The 20,113-nt window shown below is 43.2% G+C and overlaps 1 protein-coding gene across 1 annotated transcript in view; it reads right to left on the bottom strand.

The window, feature by feature from the left end:
- Erc2 (ELKS/RAB6-interacting/CAST family member 2) overlaps positions 1–20,113 on the bottom strand; it is an 898,378-nt gene that overhangs the window by 632,998 nt on the left and 245,267 nt on the right. The window contains 1 exon segment of the mRNA XM_060390770.1: positions 268–342. Within this exon segment, the coding sequence (XP_060246753.1) occupies positions 268–342 (75 nt within the window).

The following is a 20,113-nucleotide window of genomic DNA, read 5'->3' as shown; positions in this document are numbered from 1 at the left end:
AAAAGGGCTCTTAAAGGCATCAGTCACAACTGTGGGAAGGAGCCAGCTCCTTTCAAACGAGGGCTCCTTGAGCCCTTTATATTTTTGCCTGGAAAGGCTCTTTAATTAAAGGGGCAATAAATGAAAGTCACTAAGAAAAGCAAAATGACCCAGAAGCGGAGCACCCTCACTGGTACCCTGGATTCATGCACGTGTTCGTCAGCCACTATCCAGTCACAACAAACTCCCCAGGTACAGCTGGTCCTGACAAACATCCTCAGTTCCTACCTTCATTTCGATGACAGTCTGGAGAGCCTTCGTCTTGGCTGGCTCCGGCTGAAGTTGGCTTCTTCGGTGCAATTCCTGGGGAGGAACACGATAGAAATAAGCCTGACGGTTCATCCTTCTGTTATACCATGACCTTTACACAGCTACCACACAGCCCACCAGGTCCAGGTTCCCTGGATGCAGACATAAACAAGCCACAGGTGCCTCTTCCCCCACACTCCTCAGCATCCCTCCTGCCTGCAGCCTGTGTTCCGGTGAAAGGCTCCTGGCACATGCGCTATTTCTGAAACTCCCATCAATAATTAATCAACTGTGACAGAGCCAGAAAGTAATCGTAGTCCGAACAGTGTTCAGCACGGGCGGGTGCCCGGCCTTCAGATCATAATTTACTAAATTACATTACTCTGTGCTCCCAGCACAGACAAGGCAAGGAGACCGGGGAAAGAAAATGACTAGCTGTGCTGCGAATCTGCTGCTCCCATGGCATTCTGCTACTGAGGCAGGTTTGCAGTGAGCAACTGAAAGCCATTTCAGTACAACTGTGACACTTTCTGGAGTGGTCTCATGAGTCCCTGTGAATCTCTCGCTTCTGAATTTACACTTTCGGGTCCTGCTCAAAATCACATCTGTGGGTGATATGCTTACAGATCGTGACGCCAAGAAATTAAAACTGGCAATAAAAATCAACTATGTCAAAGGAGATACAAAACTGGTCAAAGCCAGAGATACACCCAAGAACTCCTGCAAGGCTGAGATTCCCTTAGCTAAAGAACAAACAACGCCATTACCATGTTAAGCTTGAGGGCTCCCCTGCCGAATGCCTCTCTTCAAAAGAACTGTTTGTCACGACTCTGAAAAGTTATCTTACCAGGAGAAAAAAACAAAAACAAAACAAAAAACCAAGGCTTGTTCATGTCATGCTTTGATCTCCTTAACAAATATCAGCAGTTTTGTGAAAGTCATTACCAGAAGGGTAAACACAGAACTCACGTATGCAGGCTGCTGATACAGGTCATTTACAAAGATTCCATTAAGATTTACTTCTGGGGAGCAGCCTTACCAGGCCACAGAAGATGACAATGCAGCCACTCCTGATGAGATTTGATAGACTAAGATCAGAAGGAAAAAGAGGAGGACCTCCCCTATCAGTGGACTTGGGGAGGGGCATTCGTGAAGAAGGGGGAGGGGAGGAGGAAGGGGCTTATGGGGGATACAAAGTGAATAAAGTGTAATTAATAAAAGTTTGAAAAAAATTTACTTCTGGTTACAGAAAAGCCAATTTAGAATCAACATGGGGTACCTGAAGGTTCTGAACTACTGGACCATTAAACATTAATGTTGTAAAACCTGAGAGGAGCAATATAATTTCAAGGTTTTCTCATGAAGGCTTTTAAAATGAACACTTTTAATCACTTATCCTTACTGTCACCACCATTCCATAAAGATAGGACACGGTGATGCAAAAACTGTTAGAAAAACACATTCCACACTAAGAGATAGTCCTGTCCAGGACACGGCAGATCAATAGGTAACTTTAATCGGTATCTTCCCTGGGCAACCTTTTATGCCAGTGACAAAGAAATCCTGACTGTGCCAAAGAGCAGACGGGGCACATGCTACCACCAGCCTGAGCTTGGGGTTCTGAGAAGCATGCCCTACCCTCAATGTTCTAAGCAACATCAACCAGCAATCTCATGCAATATTGTTTCTCAAGCTCTGACTTTTAAAACTTTCCCCTAATAATTAAAGAGCTCTCACGATAGCCAGCACATTTCTCCTGGTAATTCATCCTGAGGGGACAGTCCAGAGCTGCTGGCCCTCTTGTATGAAGAAGGAAACACAGAGAGGTCTCTGTCCTTGAGGCTCGTGACTGAAGGATCTGGTAACGTGGGTATCCATCTTTCAGCTCCCTGGAGGTGGCGAACACTATTGAAGGACTGAACTTATAGACAGCCGTCCTTTCTTGAGCATCTACTATCCCTGGCACTGCTTGTTTCTTGAATATCTTGGTGCTAGAAAATGAGGAAGATGACTTAGAAAGCAACTCCAAGGTGCTTCTGGTAAGCATCTAAGTGCCGTAGCCCACCATGGCCCATTTTGAGCCACCTACGCAGTGTCACGTAGAGGGGAGCTAGGAGGGGCTGTGGCTGAGATCCTAACTGCCCCCCAGACAGCATTAGATGCTTGGTTCTGAGTGTGGCAGTGTGAGAGGTAGCAGAGCATTAGGAGTTGCAGCAGAGGGGACCTGTTAGTGACTAAGGACACTGTCCTCAGACGGGAGTACGCACCCCTCCTGGGACTGCGGACCTGTTGGTGACTAGGACACTGTCCTCAGACGGGAGTACGCACCCTCCTGGACCGCAGTATGCTTCCCTAAGAGGTCGCTGTAAGAGTGAGCCTGGGCCTCAGGCACAGTCTCTGAACTTGACCCCGCCCTCTCACATGCGCCCTTATCATGAGACCATTCTTCAAGACATGATGCAGGCAGGGGCCTCTAGAGCCCACACTGTGCTAAATGCTCTTTGAACTTCCAGAACTCCAATACTTGTCTTAGAAGGTACCTGGTATCAGGTGTTTTGTCTTAGAGTAGGAAATGCAGGAAGTGTGAAATGAGACCTCATTGTATAGTATTTTCTAAAACACGGAAATCTTTTTTAAATGCAATGACCTAATGGAATATGAAGGAACTGTTTGTTATAATTTACTTAATTCTGAGTTTGTTTATTTAATTGTAACACTGCCTAATAGGACCAATTTCAACATTCAGCTTCCATGAGCCACAACCAACCCAGTTCTGTATACCCTGGGGTGAATCCACATAAACATTAACTCTAAAGCAAGCTACTTAACCCTAACCACTGCTTCCAATATTGCTGCAGTTCACCTGACCAGTCAAATCTCACAGACAAGAAAGTGGAAGGTCACTCCTCAGAGGTGTTCTATATAGTTACTGAGAAAAAAAATACGTTTCTGAGACCAGGTAGTGTCAAAATAATCTTGAAAGGGGGCTGGAAAGATGGCTTAGTGATTAGAAGCAATGGCTGCTCTTCCAGAGTGCTCAGGTTCAATTCCCAGCATCCAGCAGTGGGTAACAACCCTGTGTGACTCCAGTTCCGGGGGATCCAGTGCCCTCTTCTGGCCTCTGTTGGCGCTGCGTGCATATGATGCACAGATACACATGCAGACAAAGCATCCACACACATTAAAATACAAGTAAATTTAAAATAATAATCTCTAATTAAAGACAGATGTCCAGGTGAAGCGTAGCTCACACATGTAATCTCCAACACTCAGGAGCCTGGTCCACATAATAAGACCCACCTTTTTAAAAATGAAAGCAGAGAAATGATAGCTTCATCCCATAATCAGTCTTATCCTAAAATAAAAACTCGTAAGATAACGAAGAAATAGGTTAACTTTATATAAAATGGGTCAAAATGATCAAGAAACAACTAATCAGTGGAGCTAACTTAAAAACCACAAGGTAAAGGTGTATACTGCTCTAATTTCTGCAAAACATAAACACATAGATAGACGTACAATAAAAAAAAAACATGCTAAACTCAGGTAATGATCTTGCAAAACTAGAAATGGTTCTCTTTCTAATCATCCTACCACCTCTGACACAATAAATAATAAATAAACAATAAATAATAGCTCAAACTTTGCCTTCTGTGTCACTCCTTATAAAAAACAATGTGCCTGGTACCTGGGAATTGTAATTCTTCCCCTTGTAGTCTGTCAATCATGACTTCAGTTTGTAAAGATCATCTCGATTCCTAGGTGTCCGGTAAGAACCATAAACCGTGCAGAGTACACAGACCATGAAGGAGCTAGCTTAGCATTCCATTCAGATCTAAGACTCTGGAAATGCTCACTGTGCCTTGGCAGAGAGGACCAATGACCCCTAAGATTAGACTCCTCTTCCATAGTGCAGAACTGTTAGGAAGCTCCCTGCCACCACACCCTTTGTATCTAAACTGAACTTTCCAGTCAGTGGAACTTGGACAGAAATAAGAAATCACCTCCCAGAGAAACTTCTAAGCGACTCTTAGGTCTCCCTCCCCTCTGCTAATTCAGAGCTGAAAGACTCCTAGATCCAGGAGGACAGCAAGGCTTAAAAAAGAAGAAAATAAGGAGGAGGAGGAGGAGCAGAAGGAGGAGGAGCAGGAGGAGGAGGAGGAGGAGAAGCAGCCGCCTAAGTCTCTGAAGCATGATTTGAAAAGTCTGTACACATACAGGAAAAAAAGAGTGAGTGAACAATTCACTTCTGTAAAGCTAAGCCTTGGAGCTTGAAGGCTTTAACCTGGATAGACCCCAGCTCTCTGTTTCAGCGCCTACAACGCCTGAAGGGAAAAGAACATCTTATCAGCCCCGTGCTGTCTGCTGCTTATGAATTGCTGTGGAGACATTACGTGACCAGGTTTTTCCAAACAGACAATAGATGAGTTGCCTCTTACATACACAAAAGTATTCCTAGTGATCTGTAAGATGCACCCACCATGCTTCTGAGAGGACAAACAGCTTTCCCTGGGAGAGCTCGATGTTCTCACCACGTATGAGGGAGCAAAAACCTTCGCGTAAGCACACTTTGGCTCAAGACTTTTCTGGGCCAAAGATCTCCACAAGAATCAAATTTTTGAAAATGTGAATTCTCTCTTAGAGCAGACACACACCGCACCGCACAGCACCGCACCGCACCGCCCCAGTGTGCAGTGCTTCCTTGTTCCACAGGGCCTAGGTCAGAAGTTTACCTTTGAACCAAGATTGGAGGCTAAAAAGCATTCGTGGAGGCCAAAAGCACCATGCTGAGAGTCAGAAGCCAGGAGCCTGCACTGCCACCTGGATACAGCCTTCCTCCCCAACTCTGAACTAAAGAAAAAGCAGCCTTCAGGGAGTGAGGTGTGGACGGAAGTACAAGGCCTTCTAGCCTGAGAAGAGTGCTAATTTAATTGGCAGCTCCTGCTGAACTGCTAATCTCTGGCTTCTATTTCTAGTCACACCCATTATCATTAAAAAAAAAAAAAAAAAAAAAAAAAAAAAAAGAAAGAAAAAGAAAAAAACAAACTGTCAGTACAGTAAACTGCCAACCTTCTCAGGTGATGAACATGGAACTGTAACAGATCCTAGAATTCTGGGCATGAAATCTCAAGTGGCTCATTGAAGTGACATTTCCTGGCACTTAATGGGAGTCTAGAATCTAGTGTTCTAACTAGAATGGACACTAGCTTCCAAGATGAGCCTGGGAAAACAGTATTTATATATATACTGCATACTTTTTGTTCTATAGACAAGGAGGAAAAAAAAAATGCATTCAGAACTTAACTTCCTTCCCAAAGGTAAAGACTATTTTTATCAGGTTCTTACCATGGTTCTGGAAAGCTACGTTATCTAACACAACTTAGTGCCATTAAATACTACTTTGTTATTATTGTATTTATTAATTGCAGGTCAGTAATATATAAAGCATGGAACAGGGATGATTTATCTGTATGGAATGATGCCTGGAGCTTGGAAGAGGAAGGGTTGGGACTGCCCTCATGATGGTTTATTTCCCTAATGGTCTTTCTATGTACGTGAAAATCAAATCAAAGGCTGAGCTTGGCTGGTATTGTCTCTCTGAGCACCAATACACATCCGTACTCTATGGATTGGCATCCTAAAAGCATGGCAGATAACATGACTTCTTACACTTAGTTGGAAGGCCTCCAAGAGCAAGAGTTCTAGGAACTAAGCAGGTGATGGCATTGCTTTGAGGACCTGAACTTACAGCATTGCTTTGCCATGCTCTACAGTTTGAAACAGTAATAACACTTCTCAGATTCCAGGGTGGGATACAGAAGAATATGTAGCCACATTTCACAGTTGCCACACTTAGGGCTAGGGATTTAGGTTAGGGGTGAGTTACTTGCTAGCACGGGTGAGGCTCTGGATTCAGTCCTTAGCATTACAGGGGGAAAAAAATAACAAAAAGAATATTACTCTTATAGACCAAAACAAGTGGAGAAATTAATAAGTAACAATATAGTTTTAAACACCTACCCATATCAGTCTTAAATACTGAAGCCTATATTTGGCACCCATTAGGGAGACACTGCTTTTCTATCAGAAAAATAAGTCTGGAAGATCTGAGCAAGGCTAAGGCATGGTATGAGGCACTCATATAAGATTAGTCATTAAACTATTAACTCAGTACTATTTAACTCATCATTGACCAAAACTATGTATTTGTACAGCCAAGTTCAGAGTGTTATTATCACAATAACCAAGAAGTAGAAACCACTCCAATGTCCATCCATGGATAAACAAAATGTTAAAACACACACAGCAGGAGGATTTTTAACACCTATGACAATACAGGTTGGACCTTGAAGGCACTATGCCGAGTGCAAGAGCCAACTACAAACACAGAAACGAAGACTGCAGGAAGCACCCTTGGATTTGGAGTCTCGGTTTTGCAACATGAAAAGCTGTGGACACTGGCTGTGCAACAATGTGAATAACTGATTCACACACTGGACATGGTTAAAGCTGCGGGTTTTATATCGTGTATTTTACAACAGCTACAACCTTTTGACAAATATCAGCTTAATAGCAACTAATGAAATTCTGCAACCTGCCTTATTGCTACTTGTGCAGAAATTGTCCTGGTGGGAGCTCCTTCCCATGCATCTCTCTGGGCTTTTACTACCCAGACAGTATAAAGCCATCCACAACGTGCACTGCCTTCTAAGTTATAGAAACGCCAGATGTGCACACTAGAGTTGCTTTGTGTGTGTAATAATATCTATGTTTTGGGAATGTATCTGTATAAGTGTTTCCTATTCTTTATTATTTTTTCCATTACAAATAATATCCCAAGAAGCGAAGCAGTAGTTGGTGGCCAAAGCACAATTCTGTCCCATGTATCAGAGATACATAACAATTATCTCCTTCGTTAAACAAAGTGTTCTTGCTTGGACTGAAACTTCTCTTATTCTCTTTTATCTGCAAGGTCAGTCAGCTTGCAGGTCATGAGCCCAATACATCTCACCATTTGTTTTGATGAATAAAATTTTACTGGGGCACTGCTTGTGCTTGTTCCTATTCTGTAATGGTATAGCTTAGTAGCAGTAACAAAGTCTATAAAACCACAGTGAACTAAAAGTATTTGCTATCTGGCCCTTTCAGAGAACTTTTTTAACCTCTTATCTGGGATTTTGTTAATACTCACACTAGCAAGCTAAGAAAAGCACTTCCATTTCTCCAGTGGAAGTTGAAAGTGTGTCCACTTTCTCAAGTTCTCTTTATAGGACATTCCCTTCCCTGTCACCGCGGACTAGACTTAGCAACTCATTGTCAGCAAATGAAATGAGTGTGCTGGCCATGGTATGTGTGACTGCTGAGCTTGGGCACAAAAGATCGTATGGCTTCCTTCTTGCTCTCATTCTTGGGTCACTTGCTGTGTGGGAAGCCATATGCCATATCATAAGGCTACTGAACCATTCTAGGGAGAAGCCTGAGTACGATGAAGCAGCAGCTATATGACAGAGCTATGACAGAGGTGGCCCATCCTGCCCTAGTGCAGCCCACAACTGACAGAAGCTCTGTGTAGGAGCAACCTCGTGTGTGGCTTCAGGCTCTGACTCCCCAGCTAAAAGTTCTCCAATTTCTGACATGGACTCTGGGATATTAAGTGATCAGTGTTCTAAGCCAAGGACATTTTGGGGTGGTATGACCATAGATTATAAACCTACCAGAGAAAGGTTGTTAGCAGACCCTCCAGGTCACTATAGGTTCTAAACCTTCACATACCCGTCAGTGGCTTTAGATACACTTTCTTTATATCACTGAATGTAGCTCCAATTTTATACTCACCTGTAAAACTGAGTATGTTTGATTAATGCCTGTGTCTACCACCAGGCGGTATTAACCAAGTCATGAACACGAGGGCCCTGTTTCTACCATATCCCCCAAAATGCTGGTGCGCCTGCTAAGAGAAGATGCTCAGTGCTGTCTGACCGCCGAGACAGAACAACAACACTGTGCGTGGGAGCCTGGATGTTCTACAGTGCTTTCCACCAAAAGCAGCGTGCTGTGAGGATCAGAGCTCATAGTTACTTATGCACTAAGTATTTTATGAATATTAATGTGTTTAATTCTCAAAATAACTTCCTTAGGCAGGTACTATTATTATCATCACTTTTCACTTGAAACAGGAGCAGAGAAGTTAGTAACTTGCCCAAGAAAACCTGATAAACTGTAGGGATCTAACTCCAGAGCCTGTGGTGCTAGTCAAAAGCCACGCTTGCCACTTAGCTTTGATCTGACATTGGAAGGTGACATCTCAATTGCTTTCTTTAACTGTAGCAACCTTCCTGGATTGCATTTAATCTTGCTTTCCATTTCCCATGGCTTTCTTCTGAACTTGAAAACAAAGAAATGTATCTCAATAACAAATAAATAGTTATTATTATATTCATATTAAATATTAAAACTTAAAAGACAAACACAAATAGGCACACAGATGCAGGAGAAGAATGATTCAGTTCCATTTAAGCCAACCCTCTATATCTTTGAGGGTTTCATTTCTAAATGTAACCATCTAGACCAAAACTAATAGGGAATCCAACATGGATGGAGAAAGGGCTACCAAGGCCCCGCCCCTAGCTGAGGATAGCTGTTGGATAGCTGTTGGAAGAGGAGTTTTTTGGGGGGGGTGTGGCTAGACCATTGGTAGGTTGCCCATGACTTGGCAGGTGATGTCCACAAACCTCTGTGCATAAGCGCAGCACTAATTAGACTCAGTTAATTATTGAGAGAGAGGGGACGGTATTAGGAGTCCCAGGAGAAGGGGGAATAGGGTGGGCATGAATATGACCAAGACACATTGCATTATACGTGTGAAATTTTCAACATAAATAAAAATACGATTTAAAACAAGCATTAGGAAAAATGTGTCAGCACCTGGAAGAGGACTTCTTTCTTGCCATTATTCTATCAACAGGAGAGTGTAACAATAGTTTGTACAGCATTTATATTGTATTATAGGTAATCTAGAGATCCTTTAAAGCATACAGAAGGATGGATGTGGGTTATATGAAAATCTACTATGCCATTTTGTGTAACAGACTTGAACTTTCACAAACTTTGGTCCTAGGACTAAGCTACCTAACATTTTGAACAGGTATGCCCCCCCCATAGGTTCATGTGTTTGAATGTTTGGCCCATAGGGAGTGGCACTATTAGGAGGTGTGGCCTTGCCAGAGAAGGTATAGCTTTGTTGGAGAAAGTATGTCACTGTGGAGGTGGGCTTTGAGGTCTTAGATGCTCAAGCTAGTATGGCACGTAGTCTCCTTCTGCTGCCTATAGATCAAGATGTAGAACTCTCGGCTACTTTTCCAGCACCATGTCTGCCTGTATGCCACCATGCTTCTTGCCATGATGATAATAAATTAAACCTCTGAACTGTAAGCCAGCCCCAATTAAATGTTTTCCTTTATAAGAGTTGCAACAGACATGGTGTATCTTCACAGTAATAGAGACCCCTAACTATGCAACAACCTTGGCAATCTTTGATAGATGAAGTACTTTAAAATAACCTAAAACAGTTAAACAGTAAGAATTAACAAGGCTGGGTCAATGGACAATTATCCTGAAATTGGGATTCTACAGATCTCCTATTCAAGAACCCCACAGAATTTTTAAGAACCAGCAACCAGTGAATACTCTGAATGTATTACAAAGATCAGAGTGATTTAGACCACATTCTTTTCTTCATATCATAAATCACGAAACTGATAATCCCATCTCAGAGATCAGTTAGAAATGTGATCTTGGGGATTGCTAGATTTTCGCTGACCCTTAGTTTGTTTCCCTGTGTTGAGTGTATCTTCCAGGTTGGAGAAGATGAAATAAGCTTGTGGCACCCATGGCTAGGCTTCCACACAGAGCACATTGAACAAATGAAACTTACTGTCACATTGTTGCTCTTGAACCTTTATTACTGTTCCTGGAAGACTATTAAGAGTAGAGCCCAGCAGAATGCCCCCCTTGTCCACTTGTTCTGTGCCCTGACACTAGTGACTCTATGCCCACTGTTCCCAGATCTGATGAAAAATTAAAGAAGTGCTTCCTGAAGAAGAAGTGCCTGAAATGGAAGATATACATAGAACCTCTGCCTTCAGTAGCTCATATTCAAGTACATGCATTCTCATTGGAATTCATATCATGTCTCAAGCATTCAGGAAACATTGTTAGAATGAATACAGTAATCTAGAGAACACTGGGAGGTGAGACCCAAGAACTAACAGAAGGGCATTTCAGGAAGACTGCATAAAGTCATAAAGATCTTTCTAAAGATTTGGTCTGCTAACACACACATACACACACACAACCAAACAAACAAAGAAAAAACAACTCTCATCTCAAAAGGAAGAAGAAATAGCATATCCTACAACCAAATTTGAGTGACCAAGGACCAGAAATCATGGAGCTAGGTTGCCCAGGTCCCATGTTCCCACATGAAAGTAGTTTCATGGAGTTTTACAACAACAAAACAAAGAAAGTCATACATCATGGCAATTTAAAAATACACTGGTGAATACATCGGAGAGGTGGTCATAGCAAGATGGGAAATCTCTCTTAAGGGTCTCAGATGCTATCTGATGACATTTTTAGCTTTTGGTTTATTAGACCCCAGTGATCTGCTAAGTTAATACATTCCAAGATTTTTTGATCTGTTAGTCACAGGGTAATAGCTCTGACACAGAGGTGAGCAACTGATGACTATTTAGAGAGCTAAAGCTAGCACAAGGTAAACTGGACACTGCACTTGCAACATTGCAACATCTCCATCCCTACAGTCCCAGGCAGTCAATCAGTCTTCGCAGATGCATCTTCCTTCCAGGAATTCTTGTTTATAGGTCCCACATAGGAAACTTAAATTCTACAGACTGTGAAACTGTTTCCATGGAGATAATAAATATGATGTAAACTGACTGCTAATTCAATGTTGCAAGATATTTGATCACACTGTCAGTCCCAACATTGGGTTGTATATTGGAAAAACCTGTTTCCAGTTGTACTGTGGCTCAATCCTAATACACACTTTTAATCCAAAAACTTTCTGCTTGAATTAAATAAAAACAACCACAGGTCAAGAGGCAGAGTAAGCAACCAGTTGGCAGAGAGTGAACATAGGAAAAAAACAAACATAGAGAAGAAGTCAGGTGGATGGATAGAGAGACACACAGGAAGTAAAAGGGAGGGACATTCACTTTGAGGGTTTTTTTGGGGGGAAGGAGGAATAGTCTGGGGAAGGAACCTTCCTTCAGGGCTTTCTTTCTTTCTCTCTCTCTCTCTCTCTCTCTCTCTCTCTCCTCTTTCTTTCTTCTTTCCTTCCTTCCTGAAGAGGACAGTGAGCTGGGTGCTTTCTTTGCCTCTCTGAGCTGACAGGCTTTCACCCCAGTATCTGGTTCTCAAGCCTTTTTTTTTTTTTAATTTATTCACTTTACATCCTGATCGTAGTCCCCTCCCTTGTCTTCTTCTGGTCCCACTCTCCTTCCCTCTTCTCCCTATCCCTGTCCCATAGTCCTCAAAAAGGGGGGAGTCCTCCTCCCTTACCAACTAATCCCAGACTATCAAGTCTCTTCAGGACTGCCTGCATCCTCTTCCTCTGTGACCTAATGGTTGAGATTTTGTTAAAACAACAATTTAATTTTTGTGTTCATACACACACAAAAAATGGTTATCTGGAAGCCCAACACCATACTATCCCTGTCTCTGTATATATACATTTCTCTTCATTTGTTTTAATGCAGAACTTATTCATTTTACTGAAATCCCATTAAAGATTTCCTTCTTAGAGGCTTTTCTTGGTCCTTTATACATTATAACCCTAGGAGACAATTGAAATTCACAGAATTCAGATACCTCCACTGTTTATTGAATTGTGCTAATAATATCTCAAGAAGAAATAATGCCATTCTTATTTTAATAATTAATAGATATGTAATGCAGATCAGACAAAGTAAACACAACAAACAAATAAAACACTATCCAAGTCCTCGGGGAACTAGACTGTCTAAAGGGTAGAGAAGGGATAAGCTAGAATATGGAAGCACACCACAGATGTTAATTTCAACAATTAACAGCAAGCACCACTTATTCTGTGCCAGGCCCATTTGAATGGCATATCATCCCTATAGGAAGTGCCACCATCACCATGGAAAGGGGGCAGACAATCACACTCTGGAAGTTAAATAACATTCCTAAGATTAGAGTTAGTAACACTTGAAAGTGTGAGCAAGTTCTGTCTGACACTTAAACTCACACCTTTAAGTATTAACACTTGATTTATATTGCTCTTGTCAGCTGTTCATGCTCTGCAAACACACAGCATTTTCAAGTGTAGCTAATCTGGTTTCTGGTTTGTTTCTCGGTTCCTCTTTAAGACTCGCCAGCTCTGAAGGACAGAGCATCGGAGAGAATGAGTAGCGAGCATCTCGACCGGATGATGAACCATTTCTGCACTCCTCTGCTAGACTTTGCCCTCACTTCGCCTTCACTCAGCAGAAACACACTGCCTTGCACATTCCTACTTTTACTGAGCAGAAGTATAGCCTCCAAACCTGGTATGCACCGGCTTGTACTAACCACCGAGGAACGTGAACACCACATTGACCCCTGCTCCCAGGAAAACAACTGTCTAGCCATCTCTCTCTCAGGCATCATCATTCTCTTGAGGATTTCCCATAGGGCACCACCAGCTATTCTTCCTCTGCCTCTGCATCTGTTCTCACCCGATGTCAGGGATAAGCAAAGGTAGGCCTGGCAATAACTTCGATGGGAGAGCACTTGGGCACACTGGGTGCTGTAGGCTTTGAGTGAAGCGTGAGGAACCAAAGATAATTTTCCCTGAGCCCTGAAATTTTATAGGTTTCCCAGCTAGACCTCAATACTGCATGGTAAAATGGTGGCTCGTTTTACCTTCCAACGCTCCCATTTAGTGGCAAGGTCTGTGACTGTGGTCCTCTTCCTGCCCTGCTGCCATCTACTGACAGCAGATACCATATTTCACAGGATCACTGACAGAGAGGAACTGTATGCCCAGGGGCTATTCCTCTGGATTATACCCAGAACCTAGTTCATACACAGAGTGGATATTTTGTAGTAGGACTGTGGAACTGATAACAAATGGATGAAATTGTGCTTCAAGCTGGTGTTGTAATGGGATGGCCTGTGGTGATCCTGGGATTGAGGTGACTTTTATTGGTTACTAAGGAGGGAAGTGAATCGCTGGGAGTGGGGATTATAACAAATAGAAAAATGCCACTTATCAAAGATACCCCTCTCCTGTCTCCTATGTTAAGGTGGTATATCATATGAGAAAGATATTTTGTAATTATGTTCATGAACATTAAATTAAGAGAGTATACTGCCCTTTAAAAAGAGGTTATGGACCCTTTGAAATCTGTGAGCTCTGACTTGAAGCAAAAGGAACTGCCACAGTCGGGGAAGTCAGAGGTCTTAAGCTCTAGAAGAATTCTTAGCCACAGTCAAATGTAAGAGCTACAATGGACTCTAAGGGCTAATGGGCTAAATGAGCTTGTAACCCTGCTGACATCTGAAAGGAACACAGCCCAGACAATGCTATGCTTTTGTCCTGATAAGCTCAAAAATGATGAGCCAGCTGAGCCACCCTGGAGCTGCCAAAGTTATGTTTTTACAAACTGTTCAATGTGTACAATCTGTGGCAGTGATATAAAACTAATCCAGCGTGCTGAATTTTGCACAGACCTTGGGATTGCCTTCATGGTGAATTTTTTTCTATATTGAACTGAAATACACTGCTCTGAAATGTCCATGCACTGAATTATGTCATACTTACCCATAGACATATAAAAGCAAGTCATATTCTCCTGCATAACTGCAGCTGGCAGCTTTCTGACTCAAAGATTTTCTTACTAATGAATCCTATTCCATCCATTCATGGCAAATTCAGGTGCTCTCAGTAATACTTTTATATGTTAGGTCTTAGGTCCACTTCTATACCATATGTCTATGCCTGAGAGGTAAGGCCAAAGCCAGAGTTGTTTATAGGAGGCGCTAAAGGAAAACCCTACAGAAGAAGAAAAGTCACACAGAAAAGGGTGACAATTTAAACAAGGTTGTACACAGGATCTGACTCAGGCTGAGAAAGCAAAGAGCTGCAAAGAGAAAGAAAACCTGCTGCATAGACTATACCATCCCGAGGCAAGGGCTGCAGGCTGCCCACTGCCTCCACTCCTGCCAGCCACTGCCTACAGTCTGCGGGATGCTTCTAGGCAATCATAACTCTCCTTACAGTCACCAAAGGTGCATCTCTGGCAAGGGTATCAAATGTGAGTCATAGCTTTAGCTCACACAGCCCATGGAGCCAGCACACCTGCCCAGGAAAAGTGCTGCCAGGGTCCCTGAGTCAGGCAAAATCAGCACCTTTCGCATTCCATGACTCAGGGGTTGTACACAACCAGATTTGATCTGAACCAGCAATGAGTGATTAGAATGAATGTCCCTTCCCTTTGTTCTATTTAGTGACTGCAAACTTTTATTTTAGCAGTGTAACTCTTCAGAATTGTTTTTATTTTCCCTCCAAACAAACAAACAAACAAAAAAACAGCATGAAACATAAATAAATTCATATTCTTTCCCCGCCCTCTCCTTCAGTCCATCCTTCCCCCTGTGGTGGTTTAAGTGACAATGTCCCCATTGGCTCTTATATTTAAATGTTTGGTCTCAAGTTGATAGAATTGTTTGAAAAGGATTGAGAGGTGAGGCCTTGTTGGAGGAGGGATGTCACTAGGGTGGGCTTTGAGGTTTCAAACCCTCCAGACCATGCCTGACTCTCCATTGCCATGCTCCCTGCCAAGATGGTCATGGACTCTTATTCTCTAGTGCCATGAACCTCAAATTAAACACTCTCTTTTATAAGTTGCTTTGATTGTAGTGGTTTATCACAGCAAAAGTAACTAACACACCCTCTCTCGTATAAATGAACTGTCTGCTATATCTAAGATACTACTGACAGATCCTAGGACAAGAAGAAATTAAGACAAGAATGGCTCCTGCCATCACTGAGGCCTTCTGCTTAGTAAAGAAAATAGTAAACAGTAAAACAGGTTAAAGTTACAAATATGCTGTAAGAGCAATAAGAAAATGCTGAGATGCAAATGACAAGAGGTGCCAGGCATGTGGGTTCAGGTGGCACAGGACTGTAATTCCAGAACGTGGGACTCTAAAGCAGGATGATTACATTAAGTTCTAGGAAAGTCTCTCTCTCTCTCTCTCTCTCTCTCTCTCTCTCTCTCTCTCTCTCTCTCTCTCTCTCTGTGATATACACACTCCCTATCTCACTGCACCCCCAAAATGAAAAATAAAATAATGGGACTGGGAGCCATTAAATCCATATATGACCCACTTCCTGAATGTACTCTCAATTAGGTACTTTATTTTTCCTTGTTATCATCCTCTTATAAATTTAATCTGGAAGTCAGAAGAGGTCTATAAGAGAGGATAACATTCAATCAAAAACCTGAAAGGATGACCAGCAGCCAGCATGTAATGAACTGTGGGAAGCAAGATCTATGCAGAGAGAAGAAGGTGATAGTGCTAAGATTAATAGGGTCAGAAGTAGAGGCCAGGGACCAGAGCCCACCCACACACACACACACACACACACACACACGGTCTACTGTAAGAACCTCTCGGGTACTTCTTGGCATCCCAGGGCTCCACAAATACCATTTGAGAACATGTTTCTTGGCACCACACCTAGCAGCACACATTTTAAAACACAGACCTAAAATTTTCCAGGCATCCTTAAAGCAGCCCCACTTTTCACACCACTTGTCTGCATCTCACCAGTTTCTTCTCATGTCCTCTTCTCTCTCCAGGACTTGAGAAGGTATGAGAGGGAGGGAGGGCCCAGCTGCTTACCAGCTCTAGCCAGAGGGCCCATTTTAGAGATGCCAGAAGGGGGTGGCAAATGAATCAACAGTGTGTTCCCTGCACACCCCCACAGCCCAGATGGTAGCATGTCACAAGAGGGGAGAGCAGTTCCTACGCAGAGAACTCCCCTGGCTAGAGACATACTCCACACTTCAGAACATAGAGGAAACAGTGACAGTGCTGGTAACAGTAACATTTACACAGAAAGGACACCGTTCGCCTTTTGCTAGAGTTTGTCATTAAAACACCCATCTGTACAGATCTTTACAGTGTGAAATAGTAATGGCTCGCAGAACTGGAAGGCACCATGAAAACCAAGCTGCTCCAGCTTCTCACTCCCCCTGAGCTCCTTCGTGTCTGCAATTTGAGTCACTGAGCTAAAGCTAGGGAGAGTTCAGAGCTGACTGGCCACACCTCCACAGAACACCTCAGCTACCTGAACACTTCTCTCCCTTGCTATGGTAAATCAAACCCAATCCCTTTGATTTTCCTTCCTTTGATCACATTCTTCAATACCTCTTGTCATCTAAGCATTTGCTAATTACTTGACAGGAACTATTACATATAATTCACATCCAAGCATAGGAGGTGAGCAGGTATCTTAGACCACCCCCCCCAGGTACTGTTCTTATGAAATGCCACTCTTTCACCATTCTTGATAGAATCAATGCTCTTCTGCATCCAACAGACATGCCCCCATATCAGAAAGGTTATGTCTGTACATGCATGAGACAGTACACTATCAATGGCTCACCTACAAAAGGGGGACCTACCCACCTCTCCAGAGAAGATGCTAGTTTTAGCATGCCTTGTGGAACTTTCAAACACTGGGCTCCCGATATCCCACAGATTAAGTCTTTAAACCATCATGCATGTAGGTAGTGGCTATAAGGGCTTCAGGGTACAGATGGTGGACACACATAGCCTGCTCCAAGCCTGACCATCCAGTTTTTGCAGCAAGTTCTGTGCAACTCTGGTATACTCTGTGTTTCTCTTGTCATTCTATGAAAGTTGGTGGGAAACTAATGCCGGTGGATGAGCTCAAAGAATAAGTGCAGGCAAGCTAAGCAAAGAGGCACCGTGGATTCTGAGGCTCGAAATGACTCTTCATGCCATGAACCTGACGCTTTGGGCAGGAAGCAAGAAACAAGCTCCTTTTCTAACAGGAGAGAAGTGTCAATACATCACTGTTGCACAGAAAGAGAGTTTGGAAGACTATGTCCAAAACACAATACAATATGGCATTTAGGGAAAATCTTCGCATCTCAGGAAACAGTGGGTGGGTCCTTCCTCTTTGAAACATACAGCTAAAACTTCTGGTTTTGCGATTTTTATCCCCTTCTGGGTGTGCCATAAACCTGCTGTGAAACCTAGGGCAAGATACTGGACCTCTGCTGTTCACAGCCTCAGGCGTGAAGGGATGACAGATGAACCTGCCAGATTGAGCTGTAGGGATGAAATGGTTACTAGGAGGCTCAAAGTGTATCTGCAACACAGTTCAGTAAGTGTTAGCCACTTAACAATTTACTTAACAGTATGACCCAAGTAAAAGTCTAATGTCCTCCTGACGGTCTAGATTTAGGGCACAGTGAGGTCAACAAGCACAGAGGGGCATCTCATACAGAGGCTCATTCTCTCAAAGGCCAGAAGATGATGCACGTTGTGGCAGAAGGGCCCTTTGGTAAAGTACAGTTCGCGGGAGGCAGTATGGCAGTGATGGGGCACAGATGAAGGCCAGACACAGGCAGAGCTGACAGAGGGGCATCCCTGGTAAAGCCTACACTGTAATAGCTGGGATAAAGAGCAGATTGATGAGAAGCAGAAGAAAAAAAAAAAAACCATGAGCAAACTCAGGGGTTCGGGTCCCAGCACAGGATCAAGAGGAATAAAGTTCTGAGCCAGGGCCTGTACCTGGATGAGCTTCCTCATGGTCATGTGGGCACGGGTTCACTGGGCTGTTGACCTCACCAAGCACAGCACATCCAGAGTGCACAGCTAAACCGACAGCACCTGTCACCCATTGCCAATCATCTTGTCTAAACCGGAGCCCATACAGAGTCTCTTCTTGCTGACTCTGGCACAGCTTTCATCCACAGCTCCATGAGGTTCCAGGAATATCTTCATTTGCAGATGAAGAAGCTAAGACCAACAAAGACAAGGGGAGTGAGGCCTGGATCAGATAAGGGATAGGTGGATGGAATAAGTCAGGGACAAGGCTTCTAACCCAAGGCAGAAGCCATTTCCTAAGAAGACACTGCATATCTCCTCTGCACCATAGCTGGCCCAAGGTGAAACAAACAAAATGCAGCACCCAGATCCCTACAATCCCACAACAGTATAAACGTGATGACATTCTCCACTGTTCTCTCTCTGACTGCCTCTCGTGTGTGTGTATGTGTGCACAGGTGTGCTTGCTGTGTAGGCACATATGAAGGCCAAAAGCTAACATGAAAATGTCTTTCTCAGTTGCTTTCCACTTTATTTTTTGAGACAGAGTCTCTCCCTGAATCTTGTCATTTTGGGTAGAATGGCTATCTGGCTAGTTCCCAGAACCTGCCCTGTCTCTACCCACTGGGATTACAAGTGCACTAAAGCACATCAGGCTTCTGTGTGGGAGCTGGAAAGATGAACTTGATCTTTATGCTTGCATAGCCAACACCGCTCACTGAAACATCTTCCATTCGGAGGGCTACTATCTTTAGCCCTTATACTATCCATTATATACACCAGCAAACTGAAATTCACAAGTGATCTGCCCAGCGAAACCATGCAATAAGGTAGCCATTAGATATTGTCAAATCCTTTCATTACTTCAGAGTCTATATTTTCATCAAGCCACAAGGTCCCTAAAGGAAAATAAAGCATCTGCCTTAGCCACCACAGTCTCTGTGGTCCAACACAGCCTCAGTACTCATAGAGAGTTCTCTTGAGGAACAAGAAGTTAAATTCAGGGGGTGGGAGATGGGGGAATGTGCCCACTGTATTGAGAACAGAACCCTTCTCCCCACCTTATCCCCACAAAAGACATTTGGTCAGAACCTGCCAGTGTGACTTCACCTGGAAAATGTCTTTGTAGATATTTTTAAATTAAAGATCTCAAAATGAGACAATAAAGAATTATATAGGTAGGGCCAAATTCCGGAACTGTCTAGTATCATCACAGGAGGAAGACAAAGTGAGAGTTGAAATGGGCAGAAGACACATGGATCAAAGGAGGAGACAATGTGAAGATGATGGCGAGACAAAAGTAAGGGTCACAGCCAGAAGAATACAGAGAAGACTGTGTGGGCTGGAGTTAAAGACGGCAGGGAGTACAGCTGTCAGCCAAGGACACCAAGGATTACCAAAAGTCATCAGAGCTAAGAGGGGCACGAATAAATTCTTCTCTAGAAATTCTGGAGGCAGAGGGCCCAGTCAACATCTTGATTTCAGACTTCTGTCTCCAGAGCTGTAAGCAACTAAATTTCTTGCCTTTGAAACCATAGTTTATGAGTATATGCAGGGGTATGTTTATGGATATTATTCTCTTTAAGTAAAATGAGACAAAAAAATATTTGGACAAGTTGACCATAAGAACTCAATCGTAAGTCATAACGATGTTGTCCCTTGAATAAACCAAAGGAGCAGTGGTGGGCCTGAGGATGATAGGTAGTAGACATGATTTGACCTCGTACAGAAAGGAGTATTGTGCCACTCCCTGCTTTAAAGTATTGACAGAGCAGTGGGCTTCCATGTGTACGCAGGCTTCAGGCAGCTTTTACTGTTCCCAACCGACACAGTTGCCAGGAGACAGCTGAATCCATTGCCCTCACCTGACAGCTGCTGCACCAGCAAAGACGGTGACTCAGGTAGGAACAGAGGATGGAGAAGAGGTTTG

The sequence above is a fragment of the Meriones unguiculatus genome, chromosome 9, assembly GCF_030254825.1.
Source record: "Meriones unguiculatus strain TT.TT164.6M chromosome 9, Bangor_MerUng_6.1, whole genome shotgun sequence".
Lineage (NCBI taxonomy): Eukaryota > Metazoa > Chordata > Mammalia > Rodentia > Muridae > Meriones > Meriones unguiculatus.
Note: the sequence above shows the minus strand (reverse complement) of the source record. Positions and strands in the feature narration are given on the sequence as shown.